Source organism: Rutilus rutilus (genome assembly GCF_951802725.1).
Source record: "Rutilus rutilus genome assembly, chromosome: 24".
Lineage (NCBI taxonomy): Eukaryota > Metazoa > Chordata > Actinopteri > Cypriniformes > Leuciscidae > Rutilus > Rutilus rutilus.
The window spans coordinates 8,281,814-8,302,157 of NC_140228.1; the positions used below are offsets into that span (position 1 = coordinate 8,281,814).

The 20,344-nt window shown below is 36.6% G+C and overlaps 2 protein-coding genes across 2 annotated transcripts in view; both read left to right on the forward strand.

Moving 5' to 3' along the window:
• alg14 (ALG14 UDP-N-acetylglucosaminyltransferase subunit) overlaps window positions 1–3,388 on the forward strand; it is a 14,071-nt gene extending 10,683 nt beyond the window's left edge. Inside the window, exon 4 of the mRNA XM_084399238.1 lies at window positions 891–3,388. Within this exon, the coding sequence (XP_084255364.1) occupies window positions 891–1,121 (231 nt within the window). The 3' untranslated portion in view covers window positions 1,122–3,388. The remainder of the gene's footprint in view (window positions 1–890) is intronic.
• A 550-nt stretch (window positions 3,389–3,938) lies between these two features.
• cnn3a (calponin 3, acidic a) lies at window positions 3,939–19,639 on the forward strand. The gene is made up of 7 exons (XM_084399236.1): window positions 3,939–4,199; window positions 16,374–16,495; window positions 16,954–17,020; window positions 17,330–17,467; window positions 17,605–17,721; window positions 18,148–18,294; window positions 18,390–19,639. Exons 1-7 carry the CDS (start codon window positions 4,143–4,145, stop codon window positions 18,729–18,731), a joined length of 990 nt encoding a protein of 329 aa, XP_084255362.1. The 5' UTR covers window positions 3,939–4,142; the 3' UTR covers window positions 18,732–19,639.
• The last annotated feature ends 705 nt before the right edge of the window (window positions 19,640–20,344 follow it).

Genomic DNA, 20,344 nt, shown 5'->3' on the forward strand with positions numbered 1-20,344 from the left:
ACGGTATTGAAAGAAAACACTATTCCAATTGCGGCAAAACAACATCAGTAATCAAAAGAAGAAGAAAAAAACTATTGCAACCCATTTCTGTAAAAAAAAAAGAAAGAAAAAAATTAAATTGAGATGTTATCAGTATTACTAATTACATGTATTTATTTATTTCAAATTTATTTAAAAAATTTACTTTTATTTTTTTATTTTAAAATCTTAATTTTATGGATTTTTAAATCATTCAAGTTTATATATATATATATATATATATATTAAAAAAATAAATAAAAAATTTTGGTGCTCAAGAAACATTATCCTATTTCATTATAACATTATCACTATTAATGTTGAAAACAGTTGTGATGCTTAATATTTTTCTTTCGTGATTCTTTGATGAACAGACATTTATTTAAAATAAATGGTTTGTAACAATGTAAATGTCTTTACTATCACTTTTTATTAATTTAATGCATTCTTGTTGAATAAAAGTATTAATTTATTTCAAATTTTATATTATATTATGTTTAATTAAGACAACTTGATTGATTTAATATAACATTATTACTTTTCATTGTGTAACATGTAATAAATGTTCACTTTCTTCAATGTTAGCTAATGCATTTAGGTATTATGAACTAATAATGAACAATATTTTTTACAGCATTTAATTAGTTTGGTTGTTACATTTTAAATTGGTATGAATTAACACTGACTATTGCATTATGAACAAACAAGAATTAACAGTGAGCAATAATGTATATTTATAAATGAACATGACCCTGGATTAACAAATGCTGTAAACAATGTTGTTCATTGTCGGTTCATGACTACAGGTAATTAATTCAATCTTATTGTGTGCTTTTTTTTGTATTTTTAAAGTGTGTGTGTGTGTGTTTCAGGTGCTGTGTAACGGTCCAGGGACGTGTGTCCCACTGTGTGCCGCTGGGCTGCTCCTGGGCGTCCTGGGCCTAAAAAGGGTCTTGATCGTCTACGTGGAGAGCATCTGTCGCGTGGAGACACTGTCTCTATCTGGCAAGATCCTCTACTACCTTTCTGACTACTTCTTTGTGCAGTGGGCACCACTGAAAGACAAATACCCTAAGTCCATCTACCTAGGGAGATTGGAGTGAGGAGAACATTTACAGAAAACCACATTTTCTTTTTGCATGACTTCAACTGGGAATTACATGCATTTTGATACTGTTCAGTGAAGCTGATGCGAATCATTCCTATGCGGTTACTGACGTGCTGAATACACAACTATGCCAACTGCATCAGCGTTTTCTGTTTTTTTTTTTAACGCCAAAGTCACGATAGGGCTGATGAAATATCCTATCACACCTTTTCTACCTTTTACGCCCTTGAACAGTCAACCAAAGAGAAGTTTTTACATGTGCAGGTGCTTCTAATTCCATTCATAGTTTCAGCATTTTCCAACACTGCACGAAAAAGATCGGCTTTTGATCACAGGTTTGTCCCTTTCAAAGGTTAGACTTGTTTAGATTGCCATACCTCATTCTTACATGTGTATGTATATACATTTTTTCCTCCGTGTTTTTGCGAAATATTGTCCAGCTCACTACACCATTCAGCGGTACTTCATTGTTGATCTCTTCCTGTGCTGGCGTGTGGTTGGTTTTAGAGGAAACGGTGTGAGTTAAAGACTAAACAGCGAGAGGAGATGGAAAAGCTGCGATTCTCAGCTGCAGATCTTATTTTATTGCTCTGTAATTTCCTGTTATTCTTTGTGGCTCTCTTACACCTTCAGCATGAGGTAGAACATACCCTGATGGTTTCTTTTGTTTGCCAGGACAAGTTCACGCAGGTAACTTAGTCATTTACTTCTCAGCATTAAGTTCCTCGACTGTGATGATTCTGAACATCTGTAAGTGGATGATCCCATCAGACATGTCTGTCAGGTATGTGATGTCATGTATAATTTGGTTATTATGAGCATGGATGGAGTCTTGCAGAAATTAAAATCACATTCATTTTTGTCCACAGAGAAACTGTTTTTAAACAAGCGATGAAACACCGCCCGGCCAAATTGGATTTAAATGCTTAAGAGTCTATGATTGGATCATTATTGCGGTGATTATGATGCTTCTAGCATGTTATATGTTTTGCAACAGTTCTTCTAACTCTAATTGATGGTGTGTAGCTTTTTATTTCTTAAACCACCATGTAGGAAGACGCATCATTGCCATATTCTAGGATGACAACGTCAAGATTCATCAGGCTCAAATTATGAAAGAATGGAGCATGAAAAATCATTTTCACACATTAATTTTTCACCTCTGAGTCCAGACCTTAAAATCAGTGAAAGTTTTTGGAGGAGGGGGTAAAGACCAAATGCCAACAGCAAAAGTGATTTAGTTTAAGAGAAACCGAAAAGAATATTGTAAATCTAGAACTAATCCAGATTGAGTTTGAAATCATAATCTTAACTAAAAAACATTTAACATGCTCTTGTATATGCATTCTGTGCATCTTATCGCCTGGATTTGCAGACAAAAACGTGCTGACTAACCTAGTCATAAACTACAGACTCTTATCAAGAAAGACCTGATTGTTTTCCAAAGGAACTTTTTTATTTCTCATTGACTGACTGGTTAGTATTTACTTCACAAAGCTGCTCTTATCAATATCTTTCTCAGTCGACCATGCAGAATGTCCCTTCAGTTTCGCTATTCTATGTTGCAATTGATTTCAATTGGCAAAAGGCCTTCAGTGTCTGATAAAATACATCAAGTTGTCAGGGACAGACAACACATGGCAAAACTCCAAACAGGCAGCTATTCTGCTTGATCTTTAATATGTAAGTTATTAGAAATATTCACAAATAGAAAGCAACCGTAGAAAAAATGTCTTCATGTTTTCTTTATTCAACACAGGTTACGTGACAGCGAAAGATACTGATCTCCTTTGACAAACAACCTCCATTGATAGTTGTTTTTTTTCCCATGTTTTCACTTCAACCTTTCAGACAAAAGCAAACCCTGACATTAGAGCCCTCACATCATGCTCAAAGCATCAAATGGTTATTTAAAGCTACTTGATGATACCGAACATGATAATGCAGAAATTGGATCATACAGAGCCTGCATGTGTCTGTTTTGTGTTTGATTTCTGTTTATGAATTGTTGTTGCTGTTTTTTTTTTTTATTATATCAAAACTGGTTTCTTCCCTTTAGGCAATAATACTAAAAATGTACACTAAAGCAATGCTTTACACAATTTTTTTTTTTTTTTTGTCAAAATATTGTACCATAGTTGGTGTTACAGCAGTAAAAGTCTGGTGTCTTATTTGCTTTTTTTATTTTTCGTTGCTATCTAGAAAGCACTTGTTCAGCTTCTGTTGTTTTTAATAAATTTGCCCTATGTGCTATATAATATATGATTAAATTATGGAATGTTTAATTAATCATCATTAATCAGATCAGTGTACAGTCAAATAGTTAGAAATATCTTATAAAATGTTGATTTATTTAATTATATATATATACATATACACCTATATTCATTTTAAAACTAATTATTGTTTTTTTATACTATTTAATTGATATGTATTATTGATTGCATCATTTGTAAATTGTATTAATATAGTTTCCGTTTAGTTTAATATAGACGTATTTGAATTTACCTCACATGAATTTACCTCACAAATTGACATATGAAATAGTTTAAAGTTATGAAATAGAAAAGTTACAATGAAATGCTTATCTTGTTATTGCAGTTATCAAACTAGCAAAAAAAAACGTCGAAAAATACAAAGGAAGGATTATTACACCATACAGTTGTAGAGATAAGCCACGGGTTTCCAGTAAACAGAAACTCGTCAATGGTTTTGCCAAGTGATCTATTAGTTTGGCCACCAAGAGCCAGAGAAACAATAGACGAGCCTAGGCTTCTGATTGGCTGTAGAGGCGCGTCAGTCACTTCGCTCCACCCACAAATCCGCGATAGTAGCTGGAAGTTTTTGCGCGAGAGAGTGTCTGTTGTGTGTAAAGTCACTGTGCGCGAGGATTATTCATTCACACGGAGCACCGAATCATCTGTACTGTGATTTTTACTGCAGCTTTAGGACTTTACTTTTCTCATTCTCTGTTGGCCAGTTCATTGACTTCAGGAGAAAACTCAAAAAGTGAATCATGACCCAATTTAACAAGGGACCAGCCTACGGGTTATCTGCGGAGGTTAAAAACAAGGTAAACTGAATTGTATTTCTTTCTTTTTTAAAAATATTCATTTAGCCTTGTATGTATACATTTTTGGTATGTGTGGTTCAGGTTATACGATGTGGTATCTATTATAGGATGGGGAAACTAGGCTACTGTAACGTTACCTTTCAAAAGTAACGTTAGTTTATTGTTTGTGCTTGTTTCTGTTAGTTTGGTTTTAATATCTTTTTGTTTTCCCAATGTATTATTGATTATGTAAGACATGGCCATGACCGTTACGTGGAGATTGAATCCAAGTGAATTTGAATGAAATGGCACATTATTAATAATACTAATACAAGTAAATAATAATACTAATAATGTTTTATTTAAATGTTTAATATAATGTATTGTGTTTAGTATTGAGTTAATTGGATAAATTGAAAAATGTGCTAAGTAAGCATCCCCCAATAAAAAAAGTTTCGGATTTAGAAAAATCATATTAAATACAAGAGACATATTCTCCTCAAGTTGAGATTGCCCAGATCGTAGATGAGCTGGTTAGAGGTGATCTCCATGTTTTAGATTTTTAATATGACTGTCATATAAAAAAAGTTGTTGAGTGAAAACATTCCCATCAAAAGAAGCAGGAGGGTCATTTGGGGGAAAACATAATGGAGCATGTTTAATATTCTTGTCTCTAAGTAGTGATTTATTCAGGATATTATTCCTCAGATTAATCAGACAGGATTATGTGTAAAGATAAGTAAAGCCAGTGAATCAGGGTAAAGAAGGACACCCCCATTCAAATTTCTCAAGCATGACATCATCAGTGCTAAAGAGCTATTTTAGTACAGGTAAATTAAAGTAAACTATTTTTTGGTAGACAATTTAATATTTCACCTCTGAAGTGAGCAATCCTGGTAGGTATCTGTCCCGTCTTTCATCCAACCCCTTCGGAAGTAAGCATTTCATCTTGGAATTTTAAGCATTCCTAAAATGTGACGACGTTGCCGGAACAGCTGTGATGTGTATAATCCTGTTTCATTCAGACGAGTTCAGTTTATGGCTTTGAACTGTCAAAGTGTGCATTCATTGCGATAATGACCTCTTTAGCTCAAAAGAAACAACGTTGCTTTTTAGCCAGATGCTTTACAAGAAATATTTCACCCCGAAATTTTGTAATTTCATGTTGCTTCAAACCCTTATGACCTTTCGTCAACACAAAGAGAGAATTGCAATAAGGCTGGAAGGCGTTCAAGTTTCAGAAAGGATGCAAAAACACTATAAAAGTAGTCTATTTAACTTGTGTGCTAGGATTTCTTCTGAAACTATATCTTTGTGTGACAAACAAACAAATAGCTGCATCCAGAATCATTGAGTTAGTGAGTTGAACTCGAGAATCAAATTCAAATCATCAAACTTGTTTCGTTAAACTTAAAGAAATTCACAAATTGCTACTCTTTTCATGAACTTTTATGAAGGTGTCAATCATTTCTTCAGAAGACAGGACACATTATGATACTTTCATGTCGCTTTCTTGCCATTTTGGAGCTCCAATTTCAATTATTATTGTAAAGAGGGGCCAGAATGTTGCCCAAAAATTCACTTTTTGTGTGGCCGCAGCTGAAAGAAAGACATACAGTTTTGGAAAAACATACGAAAGTAATGAGTAAGTGATGACAGCATTCAAATTTTTGGGTCCTTTATGTGTAAAATGAAAAGCATGTGGCTAAAATTGCAACGTTGATCCTGACTACTTTCTAGTGGAAAGTAGTTCCATTACACCATTTCCCCTCTTAATCCATGACTTATTTTCCATTTTACTTGTCTGGACAATGAAAGGCTACAGGAAAAGTCCCTTGCCTCCTTACAGGTCCATTTCTTAAAGTATGCTTTTGAGGTTTATTGCAATAAAGAGCTGTTGCTCTTGGCGTACTTCTTCATGTGTAATACTAGTAGAATTGACTTGCTGTGCTGACTCTTTAGGCATTTATCAGCGTATAAATATATTCAGCATTTTGAAAATCCTTATATTTCAATAGCAAATGTATGTTATACATTTCACTTTTTGAGCACATGTCCAAGTTTTAGGTTAATAATGTTTTTTGAAAGAAGCCTCTTATTTGATCAAAATACAGCAAAAACAGTAATATTGTGAAATTAAAAATGTAACATTATGTATATCTTTACTGTCACTTTAATGACACTTTAATACATCCTAGTGGCTCATTAAGCCTGATTGGCATCCATGTTAATGTCCAGATAAATAATACACTTCTTATAAACAAACATTTTTATGCTGTTCATATAATAAATAGGCTACCTATACCTTTCAAGCAGGATTAACCTGGAACTACGAGAACGTTCCTAACCATGTTTGTTTCAAACCTTTTATAGGTCATGTGATTTCCGAAGACTTGTTTGTCTCGTTTCTTGAGTTTCATCAGCACTCTTGCTCTGCTGAAAGCCGAGAGCTGTTTTCCTGCAAGCTGAACTTTGGAAATGTGGGAAGTCGAAGCTCACAGTGAGATTTAAAAATGTTAGTTTCCCCAGTACATCAGCCTGTAAATGTCAACGAATCACGCCACCTTGTCAAATAGAATTATTCCTTAAAGGGATACTCCACTTTTTTTGGAAATAGGCTCATTTTACAACTCCCCCAGAGTTAAACAGTTGAGTTTTACCGTTTTCGAATCCATTCAGCCGATCTCCCGGTTTGGCTGTACCACTTTTAGCATAGCTTAGCATAGATCATTGAATCGGACAGGACCATTAGCATCTCTCTCAAAAAAATGACCAAAGAGTTTCGATATTTTTCCTATTTAAAACTTGACTCTTCTGTAGTTACATCGTGTACTAAGACCGACGGAAAATGTAAAATTGCGAGAGAGATGCTAATGGTCCTGTCCGATTCAATGATCTATGCTAAGCTATGCTAAAAGTGGTACCGCCAGACCGGGAGATCGGCTGAATGGATTCGAAAACGGTAAAACTCAACTGTTTAACTCTGGGGGAGTTGTAAAATGAGCCTATTTTCCAAAAAAAGTGGAGTATCCCTTTAACATATAACCACAAATGACATAATAGAAAAGGATGTATTACCAAATTAATGACCCTCTCTGGTTATGTAACAGCAGACGCAAGGGGTCGTTCATTACGGGCTTGTTGCCAAAGCATCATCCTCTGTTTAAATTCAGCACAGTGAAGATATTGTTCAGGCTGGTTTATTTTTACACATGGAAGAGATGTCAGTTAACAACCTATTTTTATTGTGACCATTCGTGTTACATTATATTAATCATATCAGTTGTTTTCCCCCAGGTATAGTGGATAGAAGAACAGCCTTTCCAGACTGAGTTTGTAAGCCATTGGCAATGTTCAATAGAAATGTTTTTGATTTTGGTAGCTCTGTTTAGTAGTTAGTTTAATACATTGTCTTGTATGTTGCTTCCAAGACTTTTCCGTTGTCAGAACATTAAATATGCAGGATTTCCCCCTGAAATGTTTGGATGTGGTTCAACAGAAACCTTGATTCTTGGGAATCAGACTTGGGAAAACTTTTTCAGACTGTAATAAATTTTAATTATTCTTGGCATCTCATTCTGCATCTATCTTAGCGTACATGTCCGTCTTGCAGTTTTGAAAATACGCCAGTACTGGGCCCACAGCTCAAGCACCGGTGTCCTGGGAGAGGCCGTGGGTCAGATTGGGGAGGTCACGGTGGTTCTTGGGTAAACCCAGACTTTAGGTTAACCTGACGGCTTTGATCCGTCGCTCTCTAACGCCACATTCCATCTTGATCCTCGGCGTAAAAACACTTTTACTGCTGATGGGCAGCTTGCCCAGTGAGGGGCCATTACATTCCCCGCAATGTGCTGATCAGCAATATTTTCTAGGATTGTATGAGGCTCTGCAAAGTGTGGCCACAGTGATTTAACCCCGTGTTGCCGTTTTAGGAAGAACAGGAAAGTGTGTTTTCCTGAGGCTATTGTTTGGCGTCTGTTGTACAGCAGGATCTTATAGCAGTGTAAACATTGAAAAGAAAAATCTTTAAAAAGCCTCTTTTTTTCAAGTTTATCAACGTTTATTCAAGGTCTGAAAGCCTTTTAGAGTACAGGAAAAAGGTTCACAGACAACAACTTTTGGCTAAAGTTGTTGTTTGAACCTTTTTTCTGCACTCTTTTAAGAGCTTTGTGGTTTTTGTGTCATTCTGTGTTTCCACCCACGTATTTTTATGCGCATTTTGGGATATCGCATAAAAAACTGCTGGATGGAAACACCAAGATGCGCATAAATTCTAAAAATGTGCATAAAAAAAACTTGCGCTCGTTTGAGTCCAATAAGAAAGCATGCGCATAAACTATGATGGAAACGCATTTACAGAATAAATTCCTCGATGCGCATCAAAAAAGACTTTGCATAACTGGACTAACCACCGGACCGATCTTTTTGCACAGCATCTGAAATGCTGTTTTCTGAAATGCCTGAGCAAAGTCTGTCATCAAACTGTCTTACATGATGCCTTACTATTCCCAAACAGCAGGCATCTTCCTCCGAAATTTGTTTATTGCGTTTCGTCTGCGCGCTCTGAGACACAAGTAATACAATATATATGAAAATGATCATATACAGTGGCCTCTCCTACTTTTCTTAGTGATATTTAGCACCAGAAGCGACAATTTTGTTCTCTACGAATCACTGGATGGAAACACCGCTTTATTGGCATATGTTTTATGCGATAGTTTAGTTGCGAAGTTAAGTTCACAACTTTGAATGGAAACATAGCTATTGTCAGCTATGGTGATGATTAAGTCAAGCATCATTATTATTACTGCTTGGTGTTTAACTCAAATTATGGCACGCACGAATGATACAAAATCATGCGGTTTATCGAGGAGAAGCGTGCTATTACTTTTCTATGCAATTACCGGTATACATCATCAGCACCCTCGAATTAACTCAAAACAGCTAAGAACTAGTAATGCTGCCGCATCTAGAAATGCACTAGCAACCATTTTCTTCACAAAATCCAGTTAGGAAGGGTTCTTTTAACTTAGCCATCTAGCAAGCACTGAGAACACCCAGGCAACCACCAAGCAATACGCGAGCAACCAATCCAAACACTCGAGTAGAGCTGCACGATTCTGGATAAATCGAGAATCACGATTTTTTTGTTTCAAACCGAGATCACGATTCTACCGCAATTCTGAACAGACTTAACAAAAAAAAAATCATGTTATCTACTCGAAGTTCTGGCAAAATGTCAATTGCTGCAGTCTATTTAAAAATGTTAATTTAATTTAAATGAATGTTTGTTTGTTTTTTAAATCTATTCAATGACTCACACATAAAGTCTTCACACAAAGTCTTCTGCGTTTTTGAACGAATCTCTTGAGTGAATGATTCAATGGCAATTTCATTTTTAACAGTCATTTGTATTTGATACAATGAAGTATGGAAGCTTGTTTCCGCCACAAAATAAAAAAAAAATAATGATAATTGCGACTTTTTATCTCACAATTGCGAGTTTACATCTCGCAATTCTGACTTTATTTCTCTGAATTTTGAGATACAAAGTCAGAATTGCGTGAAATAAAGTCGCAATTGCGTCTTATAAAGTCAGAATTCTGACTTTTTTTCTCGCAATTGCGACTTTATATCACGCAATTCTGACTTTATAACACGCAATTGTGAGTTTATATCTCGCAATTCTGACATCTTTTCTGAAAGACGGACTTTTTTTTTACCTCAGAATAGTTTATCTCACAATTCTGACTTTATATCTCCCAATTGCGTATTATAAAGTCAGAATTGCGTGATGTAAAGTCGCAATTGCGAGAAAAAAAGTCAGAATTCTGACTTTATAAGACGCAATTGCGACTTTATTTCACGCAATTCTGACTTTATATCTCGCAATTCTGACTTTATAACACGCAATTGCGACTTTATTTCACGCAATTCTGACTTTATATCTCAAAATTCTGAGAAATAAAGTCAGAATTGCGAGATGTAAACTCGCAATTGTGAGATAAAAAGTCGCAATTGTCTCTTAAAATGTTTTATTCTGTGGCGGAAACAAGCTTCCATAATGAAGCGCCAAAGTTACTTTCAAAAGGTTATTTACTCTATTTTGTTCGCTACCGTAGACATCAGTAAAAACGTTTATCCTAGTACTTCTGTGATAATATGAATATTAATAACCATACTGTGTGGTTGAAAAGACTGTTTGTGAAGCTGTTTTATACCTATACATGACAACTGCTCTCTCTGGCTCAGCGGCAGCGCCAACGCAGATCTGAATGTTCTGGTGGGATTTTGTCAAATGTTTTATAGACACAAGCGAATCGTTGTCATTTAGGAATAAGGTCGCGTGGGTGTTTGAATCGAGATTGCGATCTTTTAAGGATTAATCGTGCAGCTCTACTAGCAATCACCTTGCAATCAGAGCGCCCTTGCAATTACCTACAAGCAATGCACTTGAATTGTGGTATATTACACACATTTTCTGCATAAAATATAAAAACAATCTTGTTAGGGTGGGCTCTTTTGATTGAAGCCAGTAAGTAACCCCTTATCAACCCCTCAGAACTAGTGATCGACCGATGTATCGGTTTACCGATATTTTTACCGATATTTAAGCATTTTCCCATAATCGGGTATCGGTTTTGTAATATCGGATTCGCCGATAAACGGCGCCATCTTGTGGCCGTTTTGAGAATTCCGCCATTGCAGCCCGCGTCTGAGGAGATCAGTCAACAACAACTCTGTGCACAGGTAAAACATATGTTCTGCTTGCTTTGCTTTAATTTTTCAACTTTATTTAACATAACAGACATGCAGAAATGAGATTTGAGACATGAATGCCTGATAGCCTAGTTTATTTATGCAGCTTGGTTCTAAAAAATTGAGACGAACTCATGGAGTCACGTAGCGTAATCCGTCATGTCCTGCCCCAATAAAGACGTAACTTTACATGAATTAAATAAAACAGACATGAATGAGTGCATGTTGAAAATAAAAGCACTGAATTTAATTCTCTATCAGTTGTATTTGCTCACCATTAGTCTCGAGAAAAAAGTTCGTTCATATTGCTGAGCACTCACTGGGTTGATGATCAGGATGCTCACGGCCACTGAATGAAACTTTTGACAAGATTATCTTGTTTAAACATCCTAGATTATATTATTTACTACATAGCAATTATTTCGCTAATAACGTTACACATCTAAATATACCGCTTTGTGGAAATTAATTATTTATTATCTCCACGCGCGATCGCGGTTGAGTTCTGTGTAAAATAAATGCATAGATAAACAGCACTTTGTCAGTTGGCATTTCATGATATAGATTCAATCTAGATCATGAAATGTCAACTGACAAAGTGCTGTTTATATAGTCTCGAAAAAAAAAAGTTTGTTCATATTGCTGCGCACTCACTGGATTGATGACCAGGAATGCTCAAGCACGGCTACTGCATGAAACTTTTGACAATATTATCTCGTTTAAACAACCTAAATTATATTATCATTTACTGCATAACCATTATTTCGCTAATACAAATCTAAATAAATACCGCTCTGTGGAAATTAATTATTTATTATCTCCACGCGCGATCGCGGTTGAGTAAGTTATATAGTTCTGTGTAAACGCATAGATAAACAGCACTTTGTCAGAAAGGATTTCATGATCTAGACCGACAAAAACATTATTAATAATTAATAACATACTAGTTGGAAAATGCAAATATGCTGTTTTGTTTGTTACTTTCCTGATAATGTTATATTCCAGCTAATATTATTCAGTGAATTAATATTACCCAGTGAATTATTCCTCACTCTTTAAACCTATTAAATGGCACATATAAACCTTCTAAAACTGTTTAAAATGAATTACATTTCAATACAAAATACAATACAAAAAATACCTCCAACATGTGGAACCACTTAAAGATACATCACTCAACTATCTTTGAATATATGTTAGAATAATTTTTGTGCTTTATTTTTTACCTCATCAAAGCTTTTATTTTTAAACAAAGACACTTAGTAACAATGCACTTTATTTTTTGGACTCAGACCCCTCTATTTATTTGTGTATAAATATAAAGTTTTTTATGTATGCAAGGAGGGAGTGATTGTTATAAATAAAATTGTTTGTTCAGTTCATTTGTGTTGTAATAATTGTGTCAAAAACAGAAGTATAACAGTAAATAAATATCGGTTCTGCATATCGGTAATCGGCACATAAACATGCAAATAATCGGTATCGGTATCGGTTATAAAAAATCAATATCGGTCGATCACTACTCAGAACACCCTAGCAATGCACAATCAATCACCAATCTTGCCAGGACCGTGGTTTTCCCGTGGCGGGTTTTGAATAGCAATTGGGCTGCTTTTGTTACGCAAACCTGGCAACCACTCAGCTATCATCTAGCTATGCCCCCTAGCATTGCTAAACGTGAATATTTATTACACACATTTTCAACACAAAATAAAAAAAACTAGTTACTACTGTATTTCGGGATGAATGTTGTCTGGCATTTTGTGAATTATTTTTCAGTTGAATTCACAGGTATACTGTATAGTAGAGCAAATGATTATATGTTGTCTGTTCCGCTGGTTATTTCCGGAGCGCATGGTTAAATATTGCCTAATACTGGCTGAACTAGTTTCTCACATGCAAATAAGTGGCCATTTATGTTTGATTTCAGCACATTTCTCAATATTAGTCTGAGAGGAAGGGTAAGTGAGTTCGTTCTTTTGTTCATAGTTTGTTTTTGCGAAGTAAAGTTTGCAGAATTCTTAATCATTCTGTAAACTGAGTTTGATAATAGAAGCTATGCTTATTTTGGAAACAAATAGAGGATTGTAGATTGTTTCTCTTGCTGCTAAACTATATATTTCTGTGTTTGTATGTGTTGTTAGCCTTAAAAACTCAATGTGAAAAGGTCACCCCTCCCCTCATCCGTTGTCATCACTGTTTTATCGATCTCTGAGGGACTATTTGTCGAATTGATCGAGCCCTTTCACTCCCTGACCTTTTTCAGTCAGATGTTTGCTCGGTTTTTGTGCTGTCATCAGTAAGCTCTCAGAATTATGAGTGGGGGAGGAGAGCTAGAGGTCGGACTCCAGCGGGATCAGCCCACAACCTTCCAGAATGTTCTTCTTCTGCAAATGCCTCCAACATCTCCATCAAGGGTCACTTTTCCACATTTTCTCTCTCTCTTTTTTTTTTTTCTACCACTGGCTGGTTTCCCAGTGGACTGGAAGGAAGGACAAGACAGGCACATGGTTCTCCAATCTTTCCTCAGTCTCTCTGTGGAGCTCTTCTGTTCTTTCCCCTCCTTTTTGTCAGTTTAGATTTTTCCGATTTATGTCTACTATAAATCACCCCAGTCAATGGTTCATTATATCAGAGATATAACGTTCTTTGTCTCCCACTACATCTGAAATCATCCAGTGCTCTTTTGAACTATTTGAAGCATACCAAAAGTTCTGCAGTTCTTCAAAGATGAGAGACTGTGTACGGTTGAGCTTTTTTGTCTGTCATTATAGGAGAAAAGTCATCTCGGCTGACCTCAAATTGCACAAGTGAACTGCCACAACACCCCACACACCATTTTTTTCCTAGTGGTCTCATATTCTGACTGCTGGCTTTAGTGTGGGAGGATGTCTTATTGATCTTCAGCTTGCTCGGAGACCTTCTATGGAAGTTTATGGGCCCCGAGCTATATCTTAAAATCCCTCAGGAGAAATAAAAATAGGCACAAATGAGACAGTTGTTGGCATACATTAAGAGTCTAGAGCTGAAACATTATTGTATCATACTGAGATCACTTTGAGACATTGTTCACTCTTTCATAATGTTGTGATTCTAAATTAGTATCATATTCAAATACCATAGTGTTTAAATGGTATAATAATAGTGTGTTCATGGCACTTAAACTGTGAAATTGTTTCCCTAAGGAGCTGTTTTCACCTGATTTGTCCCTTAAAAATGTCTCGTTAATAGAGTAAAGTTCAATAGAGAAAAATAATTAGGTTCAGTAAGACATTTTGAAGGAAATAAATACTTTTATTCAGCAAGGATGCATTAAATTGATCATAAGTAACAGTAAAGATATTTACAATGTTACAAAAAATCCAGAAAATTTTCTTTTTGTTACCTTTTTATTTATTGGCTTGTATTTTTTTTAGTCAGTATCATTAAAATGATTGAATTTCATTAAAAACGCTTATATTAATACAATTATACAAAAAAGGCTAAGAAAAAAAACAGTTTCCCTTCAAGTGCATCCAGAATTTTCGGTTTTATTTTCGCCTTACAGTTTTCATTTTGGTGCATCCCTAATAATAATAAGAAATGTTCCTTAAGCAAATTAGCATAATCAAATGATTTCTGAAGGATCATGTGACACTGAAGACTGGAGTAATGATGCTGAAAATTCAGCTTTGAATCACAGGAATAAATTCAATTTGAAAATGTTTTCACATGGAAAAACGTTATTTTAAATGATTGTAATATTAGTGAGAATAAGAAGCTTTCAAAAACAGTAAAAAAAAATCTTACCAACCGCAAACTTTTGAACAGAAGTATAAACGAAGCACATATGTTACCTGACAGAAACAGAATAATTTTTTGCAGTTTGTAACATAATATTACCTTGACCAAAAAATATTGCTGTTGTTGGCGCACGTTTCCCTCCGCTTCTGAGAAGGAAATGAAGTTCTTGAAATTAGCATAGAACCTAAGCTAAACACTAAGAGGAATAAGGAAGAGTTTCTGTGTCAAATCTGAAGGGTTAGGACTGTGTTTGTGCTGGAAATAAGGTTTGAGATAGCAGACTGCTTCTTGAAAGGACGCGAGGAAAGCTCTTATCATGTTTTGGATGTATAGTGAGACTCCAGGATCTCCAGGAGCCTCTGTCCAACGCCAACTGCTGAGAATATCTTCTCCACCCTTTTTCCCTGTACTGTATGTCTCTTTGTCCCTCTCTCTCATGATCAATCTTGATGGCCACATTTAGCTTTGTCTTTGTACAGTCTGACCCTGAACAATGAACTTGAAATGGAGTCTCTGTGATAAAAGCCATTTCCTGGAACTTATATTAATAGCTGCTTTAAATGGGTATAATCTTGCTGTAAGTGTGGAAACTGAATACAAATCTGTTTTTGAAGATTTGTACTTGAAGATGAAGTAGTGTTTAGCACTCATGAAGAAGAAAAACATACTTTGAGGGTCTGCATTAATTAAAAGTGCTTGGAAAGGCATGCTTCGCTTTTATATTACTCATACTTGGGGTTTGCTATTTGAATAAACCAATTACTAAACATACTAAACCCTACTATTAAACTTTGATGCCTCCAATCATGCAGCTTGTTAATTAGAGGTGTACTATTACTTTTCTAAGACTTACTTTATCGCCTATTGGATCGACAACTGAACGTTCATTGAAGGCACAACTGAGGCCATTTTTATGACCAGAATATCAACAAGGATGGGCTCTTTTGAGAGCAAGCAATTATCTAGCAACCCCATAGCAATGCACTAAAAAGCCCTCCAAATACCTTAGCAAATGCCATAGGATGCTTTTGCACAGGCAAACAACTCTCACATTACATTCAGGCATTTTGTAAAGATCTAGTTCATTCTGTTGTTAGTCGTAGTTGTCCGTTCTGAGTACATTATTCAATGTCAGCAGGTCAACGGTGCTATTTACAGTCAGAAAAGTCCTGAGAAAGAGCGAAACGGCCAGAATAGATTAATGCGGCGACTCTTTGTGGGGATTTTATGCTCTTTTGCTGGTGGAATCGCATGACGGCGTTGCATCACATGCTTTAAAGGCAAACAGTTCTATTCATAAAGGAAAAACACAAAGTAAGCCAGAAAATAGGTTTTATTGGCAATCTGATTTGATTAAGCTGCATTTGATGATTTTCCATTTGCTCTAATGCAGCTTTTAACAGGCAAAGAGGTGTATATTAATTTTTCAAACTGCTGTTTTGGTCCTGTGTCATGTGTTTTGAAGTTAAACACCTTGTGTGCGAGTATCAGCAAAGTGTATTGACATTACATTTGTTGAGATAAGCATGCATGCTGACACATAACTATAGAATCTGAAGTAAGATTATCCTGGACACATCCCGCAGAGCCGGTTTGACTCATATCTGACTGATGTGTATTGGCCAACTCACTGATTGGCTTATTTCTCCTCAGATCGCACAGAAATATGACCTACAGAAGGAGGAGGAGCTTCGTTTCTGGATCGAGGAGGTGACCGGCATGCCGATCGGAGACAGCTTTCAGAAAGGCCTTAAGGATGGCGTCATACTGTGCGAGTGAGTTGGTAAACATAAACATACTTGGCCACGTGGGCAAGGTTTCCCTACTGAAATACAAAAAAAAAACCAGTTTAAACCAGCCTACGCTAGTTTGTTGGTCTTGGATTTTCTCAGAGTTGGTCAGTTTTTAGAGTGGTTTTGGGCACTTTTCAGTTGGTCAGAATGGGAGGCCACTTGTCTGACCAGCTAAACCTACTAAACACCAGCTTTGTCAGGCTTGAAGACTATCATAGCATTGCTTGTTTGAGCGCACCGGCCAGATGTTATGACATGTTTGACTGACCAATGGCAGAAAACTTGTTTGAAACAATCATTATTTTCTTAATTCAATTTGGTGATGCTAGTAGCACTGAAATTACACACTTGACCTTCAATCTGCCCATAGAAGATGCTTATATATGTGATGGATATGGAAAAGAAATGAATTGAAATGATTCTGTTTTTATTCTTTTCAGATTGATAAACAAACTTCAGCCTGGATCGATAAAGAAAATAAACCATACACAGTTAAACTGGCATAAGGTAAATGTTTTAGAGATTCTTGAGGTCTTTGTTTTCATCCGCTTTTCTTCCAAAGTGACTTACAATACAGTGTTCAGATCAAATTATTGGCAAATACTAGGAAAGGCAGCTGAGAAAACATGACGCACGAAGAAGAAGCTCCTAACAACTGCAGATAGACCCTATAGTATAAAAGCTCTGAAGAATCTGTAAGAATAAATGGACCCATTCATGCAATCTTTGATTTATCTCTAACTCTTTTATCTGAAAATGAGGTAACCAATCATTTTACTGAGAGACACACCCTTACTGTTACCATTGTTCCCTCAGCTAGAGAACCTTGGGAATTTCATCAAAGCCATCCTAGCCTACGGGCTGAAGCCCAACGACATCTTTGAGGCCAACGACCTCTTCGAAAACGGGAACTTGACGCAAGTCCAGACCACACTTCTCGCTTTGGCCAGTATGGTACGTCTACAAGTCCTTCAATTCTGCTAAATTTGAGTCTTGTTGAATATTAGGTAAAACCCAGAAATTGGCATTTTAGACATATTATTAACATTTTAAATTTTGCAACTATGAAACGTTTATTTCTTTTTCAACAGGCAAAGACCAAAGGCATGGAAACAAATGTCGACATTGGCGTGAAATATGCAGACAAGCAGCAGAGACATTTTGATGACGAGAAAATGAAGGCTGGCCAGTGTGTCATCGGACTTCAGGTTATAAGCACTTTTCCTGGAACTCCCTTAATGTTTCTAGATGAATATCATACATTGTTTTTAGAGGAAGCTTGACCACAGTGTTACCTCATTTGATTTGTGACAGAGCATGAAGGGAAGGCGCATTACGAATGACTTATTCAGCTGATGCTTTTATCGAAAGCGACTGGAATAACCTCCGTTTAGGCGGCTCCTAAAGGCCACAATAGTGATAGATCAAGGATCGCCCATTGTGGCGTTTAAACCTAAAACCCTTTAATTACAAAACCAAATCTAGAATCAAACAGCTAAACAACCAGTATCAGCTGCTTCTGGGAGTAGTTCATAAAGAGTAAGGTTGATTGGAGTGTAACAATGACCATCTAGGATCATCTACAGGTGATTTTTTTGAAGCACTTTTTGAAGTGTTTCTGACTTTCGTTTTAGATGGGAACCAACAAATGCGCAAGCCAGGCTGGTATGACCGCCTACGGGACCAGGAGACACCTTTACGACCCCAAGACACAGACAGAGAAACCTTACGACCAAACCACCATCAGCTTGCAAATGGGCACCAATAAAGGAGCCAGCCAGGTATACCCAAAGATTGACTTGTACCAACAATATAGCACACAAATAGGTCAAGTTATCGAAAATGACATGTTTTTCTTGTGTCTATCTCTCTCCAGGCTGGTATGTCTGCCCCAGGCACCAGGAGGGACATCTATGACCAGAAGGCAGCTCTGCAACCAGTTGACAACTCCACTATCTCATTGCAAATGGGAACCAATAAGGTGGCCTCTCAGAAGGGCATGAGCGTGTACGGGTTGGGACGGCAGGTTTACGACCCCAAGTATTGCGCCACCCCCACGGAGCCCATGATCCACGCCAATGGCAGCCAGGGCACAGGCACGAATGGCTCAGAAATCAGCGATAGTGACTATCAGGCTGAATATCAGGAGGAGGAGTACCAGGGCGAATACCACGATGAGTACAGAGGGCACTACAACGACCAGGGTATCGACTACTAGAGAACTCTGCTGCGCTGTTAGTCAAAGCAGTATTAACACCAACCATGTATATCAACAGAGCAAGTTTTTTTGCAATGCCTTTTGCTTCTCACAGTTACCCTTCCCCTCCCAGCGCATGTGTTTGGGTAAAATGATGGTGAGTGGTGAGACATAATCTACAATCTGCCATCCTAGAGGTGAGGTCACATTTACCGTAGCTCAAGTGAAATTTTGCGGGTGAAATCCAGTCATTCCAATTGGAGTCCTCTTGAGATTTGCGTGAGGGCAAAAAACACTCATGTTTAAGCTGCTTGGTTTGAAAGTGAGTTCTGTTTACGCGGTGCTTTATACCTCGCTATGCTATTGACAAGAGACAATGGACCTTTTTTTGCCTGCAAAATTTCCCTGAAATATCGCTAATGTGACCACACATTAGCAATGGTGAAACTGATCTTTTATAAATGTAAGTGTTTTTTATGAAGTATGGAGAACTGTTAAGAGAATTATCTAGTTTTTGTAGTATGATTCTTTGTTTTATGCCCTATGCCTTGTCTTTTGAGTTTTATTTTGGCCTTGCATCACAGAAAATCAGTATTTTTACTAGTTTTAAAGCTAATCCACCACTGAGATCCCACTCTTACAGACTGCTATGGACTAAAAGCCTTCCGAAGACATTCCTTCCTTAGTCATTCCATTTAGAATTCCAAATGCCTGGAAATTTTACAAGCTACAAATGTTAGCATTTTAAAGATTAGCTGACTGGACGACCAAAAACTTTTCGCTATTGCTTAGTTTTTTGTGCCATGATTTCGGAAAAAAAATCTTTCCCATTGTATTTATTGCCCTGCTTTTCATTATAAACCTTCTGTTATATGGTTCTTTTATGAATAAATTTTATGTTATAAATAAAGTATTGAATGTCTTCAATACTTGATTCTCCATGGATGTCTATTGTTTTGACCATTATTGCATTTAAATTTAAAAATAGCTGCTTGATAATCTATAAATCCTAATTGATTTCGGTTTTATCAGGATTAAATAACACATTTTTTCCTAGCAGTCAGAGTTTTTGTAAAGTTTGAGGTGTGGTTTCTGAAACTGCCCTGATTTTGTTATTTGGTTCTTTGCTCTTGTATCTTTTATGAGGGTGAATTGAAGTGGCACAGAGCCTCAGATGTGCGCTGACTCTGCCCGAATATCACAGCGGAGCCATAAATCTTGTGTTTTTGAGGCTAGCCTCAGAGGCGTTTGGAAGCTGCTCCTTGTGTCGATAGCCCAGAGTTTCTGGAAACAGTTATATAACCACACAAAGTGGTGAAAACCAGAATCTAAAGTAGAGCAAGTCGGTGTCTGTGCAGCAATTCGTGGAACTATTGCATTTTTATGCTTTTATGTGTCATATTCTTACATATTTTAGTTTTTAAACGAATTACTGAAAACATTTGTTTGTGTCCAAAAAAAAAAGCTCTGCGTCTTTGCATTCTAAACCTTCAATTAAGTGAATGAAATGCTGCACTTGATGACCAGTTCAGCCAACGTCTGTGGAGGGATTTGGAACTAAGGGGTAGCGCACCACTGAATTGAATTACGCTTCCTATGCCGTGACCTTTCTCCATTATCATGGGCTGCATGGT